Genomic DNA, 3,592 nt, shown 5'->3' with positions numbered 1-3,592 from the left:
ACAAAGTCAAAAAAAAAATGAAAAGAAAAGAGAAAGAAAAAAAGAAAGGAAAGGGGACAAAATAGTTGGGTGGAGAGCAAGGGAGAGGATGAGTAGTGGGTCAGCAATACTGTTCTCCCCTCCGCACTTTGGAAAGCTACACCACCCTACGCGAGCGAGATCCTTTTTAATTTTAACCGGGCCTGTGATGTGCTGTGCTGGGAGCGAGGACGGAAGGGGAGGTGTGTTGGCTAGGCATCTTGGCCAGCTAGGATCCAAGCTTTCTCTCAAAGGGAAAGCAGCGATGGAGCTGTAGTCAAAGCTGGCATTTCTCGGCCTGTTTGTTGGCCATTTATATTCTCCCTTTGCCCATCCCCATTTTCCACCTCCCCACCCTACCCATTCTTCATTCAAACCCAGTAAAATACTCGTCTCTAGCTGGTAGATTTGGGACTGGATCCGTATAAATAACCTCATCTCTCCTCTCTTGCCTACCCATTCCTCCCCTCTCTTCTTCCTTCCCCTGTTCTCCCTCCCACCTTCCCTTCTCCAACGCGTCCCCTGTCCTCGTTGGGGATACATCTAGCTTCGGTTGGGTGTGCGCCGATTGATGCGTGCAGAGCAATGGCGGTCTCATCGCCTTCTCCCGCTCCGGAGAAGAAGCGCAAGTGGCTCCACAGCAACAGGAAGGTCAGTACGCATCTATCTCCGTCCTTGGGTTGAGTTCCATCCCACCGGCAAGGTCTTGCCACAACTATTGCTACTCTGTTCATCAACTGTTCCGTCGTACCGCACGCTTGCCAAGAACCTTGGCTCGAGACAAGCAGTTTGGTCGGCCGCCCTCCATAATCAACAAAATGCCACCACGATTTCTTCGATTCATGAACCATTTGCTTCTTCCCAGCTTAGTGCGCCTCTTGTTGTATTTTCCCCCCAAGATCGATCGAACCACTTGATCCGAGCGCACTCTGTCTTTTCGTTGGTTTCCGTTGTTGTTTTGTCCCCGGAAATTTAATTTCGGTCAGCATTTCTCTGTTTGTGCAACAAAATCTCATCTTTCTGTTTGGATGATTCGGGCAGGTGATCGACAGGTACCTACGTGAGGCGCGGTCGATTCTCGCGGCGGCGGCGCCGGAGTCCGGCGGCGGGGACGCCGTGGCGGCGCTGGGCCTGGTCGACGCGGCGCTCGACCTGTCCCCGCGGATGGAGTCCGCGCTGGAGCTGCGCGCGCGCGCGCTCCTCGCGCTGCGGCGGTACCGCGAGGTAGCGGAGATGCTCCGCGACCACATCCCCAGCTGCGGCAAGTCCTGCGCCTCCGGGGAGGACACCTCGTCCTCCTCCTCCTCCGCCTCCTCGTCCCTCTCCTCCTCCAGCTCCGGCGACCTCGGCGCCATCTCCCGCGCCAAGCTCCTCTCCCCCGACCGCCACCGCTCCGACGCGGCGGAGGCCGACGCCGGCACCGCGCGCAACTTCCGCTGCTTCGACGTCTCCGAGCTCAAGCGCCGCGTCCTCGCGGGACTCTCCAAGAACCCCAGCACCGACACGCAGTGGCGCTACCTCGTCCTCGGCCAGGCCTGCTTCCACCTCGGCCTCATCGAGGACGCCATGGTGCTCCTCCAGACCGGCCGCCGCCTCGCCTCCGCCGCCTTCCGCCGCGAGAGCGTCTGCTGGTCCGAGGACAGCTTCTCCTCCTCCTCGTCCGCCGCCGTCGAGTCGGTGCCGTCGGGCAGGTCCTCCAAGTCCGGCTCCGCGTTCATCATCCCGGCCGTGGAGTCTGAGGCCGTCTCGCAGCTCCTCGCGCACGTCAAGCTCCTCCTCCGCCGCCGCACGGCGGCCATGGCGGCGCTCGACGCGGGCCTGCCCGCGGAGGCCGTCCGCCACTTCTCCAAGATCCTCGACGCGCGCCGCGGCGTGCTCCCGCACACCTTCGCGGCGGCCTGCCTCGTCGGCCGGGCCTCCGCGTTCCAGGCGGGGGGTCGCCCCGCGGACGCCATCGCCGACTGCAACCGCGCGCTGGCGCTGGACCCGGCCTACATCCCGGCGCTCCGCGCCCGGGCCGACCTCCTCCAGTCCGTGGGCGCGCTCAGCGACTCCCTCCGCGACCTCGACCACCTCAAGCTGTTATACGACGCCGCGCTCCGCGACGGCAAGCTGCCGGGCCCGAGGTGGCGGCCGCAGGGCGGCGTGCGGTACCGCGAGATCGCCGGCGCCCACCGCAAGCTGATCGCGCGCATCCAGGGCCTCCGCGGCCGCGTGGCCCTCGGCGAGGCGGGCGGCATCGACTACCACGCGCTGCTGGGCGTGCGGCGCGGGTGCACGCGGTCCGAGCTGGAGCGCGCGCACCTGCTGCTGTCGCTGAAGCTCAAGCCTGATCGCGCCGTGGTGTTCGGGGAGCGGCTGGAGCTGGTGGACGAGCACCGCGACCTGGAGGCGGTGCGCGACCAGGCGCGCATGTCCGCGCTGCTGCTCTACAGGATGCTGCAGAAGGGGTACTCGTTCTTGATGTCCGCCGTGATCGACGAGGAGGCTGCCGGTCGGCAGAGGGCGAGGGAGGCCGCGGCGGCTGCTGCCGACGCAGCAGCGGCGTCGTCCAAACAACAACTGGCAGCAGCACCGATGCCAGTGAATCCGAACAGCGGTGAGACTGATAGAGTTGCGATCAAAAACAGCTGTGGCACGGTGCGGGCAGTGCCGGCGAAACAAAAGGAGAAGGCTGCCGCGATGGTTGTTCCACCAGCATTGTCCAAGACGGCGGTGTCCTCGCCGGCACCGACGATCTCGAGCGCGGCGCCGGTGTACCAAGGCGTGTTCTGCCGCGACCTGGCGGTGGTGGGCACCCTGCTGTCCCGCGGCGGGTTCGAGCGGTCCCTCCCGGCGAAATGCGAGGCGATGAGCTGCTGACGGTTGGCCGGGATGGGGTTGATTCCGGCCAGCCATGCTAGAGACAGCGACGCGGGCAGGTGCGATCTGATGCGGGACGGACAGAAGATCCAAGAAGCTGGCGGGAAGAGGCGGACGCGTTTGAATTATTCGACAAGAACTCGCCATTGTACAGTTTGTGAATTGGGGTGGGGGGGTCGGAAGAAGAAAAACTCGATGAAGAAAATATAGGCCGAGATTCTTGTATGCTGTGGAAGGGAAATTTTTTGGTTGCATCTTCTTGAATGCTTGTTGTTACAGTGCAATTACTTGTCCTCCATAGGGCTCTCTCCCTTGTCCTGCCCTGTTGTTCAGCCCTTGCTGTCCCTGCTCTGCTTCTAGTACGGCTACTTAAGTAGCACAGACATTCAGCTTTAACCTTTAAGTATTGGATGCGTATTTGAACAGAAATTTTGATTTAAAAAATTGAGCAATACAATCTTAATTGTGTTCAGTAAATCTGTTAATATTGTTGGATTCGTATTGAAAAAAAAAATTTATTGATGCTAATTATATTATCAACAATCTTCATGTTGTAAGAGTAATTTTTCATCAAAACAGAAAAGATGAAATAGGAGGGCGCTTTATTAATTGGAACAGAGTGAGTGTTTTTTGTTCATCTCATGATTCTAGCTTTTGCCGTTTGCACTCTACCCCATGGAAGGATGAACACTTGACAGACACTGTATGTATA

At 59.7% G+C, this 3,592-nt stretch overlaps 1 protein-coding gene across 3 annotated transcripts; it reads left to right on the top strand.

Annotated features, from left to right (window-relative positions):
* Nucleotides 1-344: 344 nt before the first annotated feature.
* Nucleotides 345-3,180, top strand: LOC124698062. Of its 3 annotated transcripts, none has more exons than XM_047230587.1 (3): nucleotides 345-669; nucleotides 1,060-2,601; nucleotides 2,686-3,180. In XM_047230587.1, exons 1-3 carry the CDS (start codon nucleotides 604-606, stop codon nucleotides 2,878-2,880), a joined length of 1,803 nt encoding a protein of 600 aa, XP_047086543.1. In that variant the 5' UTR covers nucleotides 345-603; the 3' UTR covers nucleotides 2,881-3,180. The 3 variants fall into 3 exon arrangements, with proteins under 3 accessions (XP_047086543.1, XP_047086541.1, XP_047086540.1); XM_047230585.1 differs by having other exon boundaries at nucleotides 1,060-2,631; nucleotides 2,692-3,180; XM_047230584.1 differs by having other exon boundaries at nucleotides 1,060-3,180.
* Nucleotides 3,181-3,592: the final 412 nt, after the last annotated feature.

Source organism: Lolium rigidum, chromosome 3 (genome assembly GCF_022539505.1).
Source record: "Lolium rigidum isolate FL_2022 chromosome 3, APGP_CSIRO_Lrig_0.1, whole genome shotgun sequence".
Taxonomy (NCBI): Eukaryota; Viridiplantae; Streptophyta; class Magnoliopsida; order Poales; family Poaceae; genus Lolium; species Lolium rigidum.
The sequence above is the reverse complement of the archived record's forward strand: the minus strand, read 5'-3'. Positions and strand labels throughout refer to the sequence as shown.

What these genes read in the sequence shown, in the direction of transcription:
- LOC124698062 (XM_047230584.1), top strand. Translation starts at nt 604, where the DNA reads ATGGCGGTCTCATCGCCTTCTCCCGCTCCGGAGAAGAAGCGCAAGTGG. An exon ending in GGCTCCACAGCAACAGGAAG is followed by an intron (nt 670 to 1,059) that starts GTCAGTACGCAT and finishes TGATTCGGGCAG; the next exon opens with GTGATCGACAGGTACCTACG.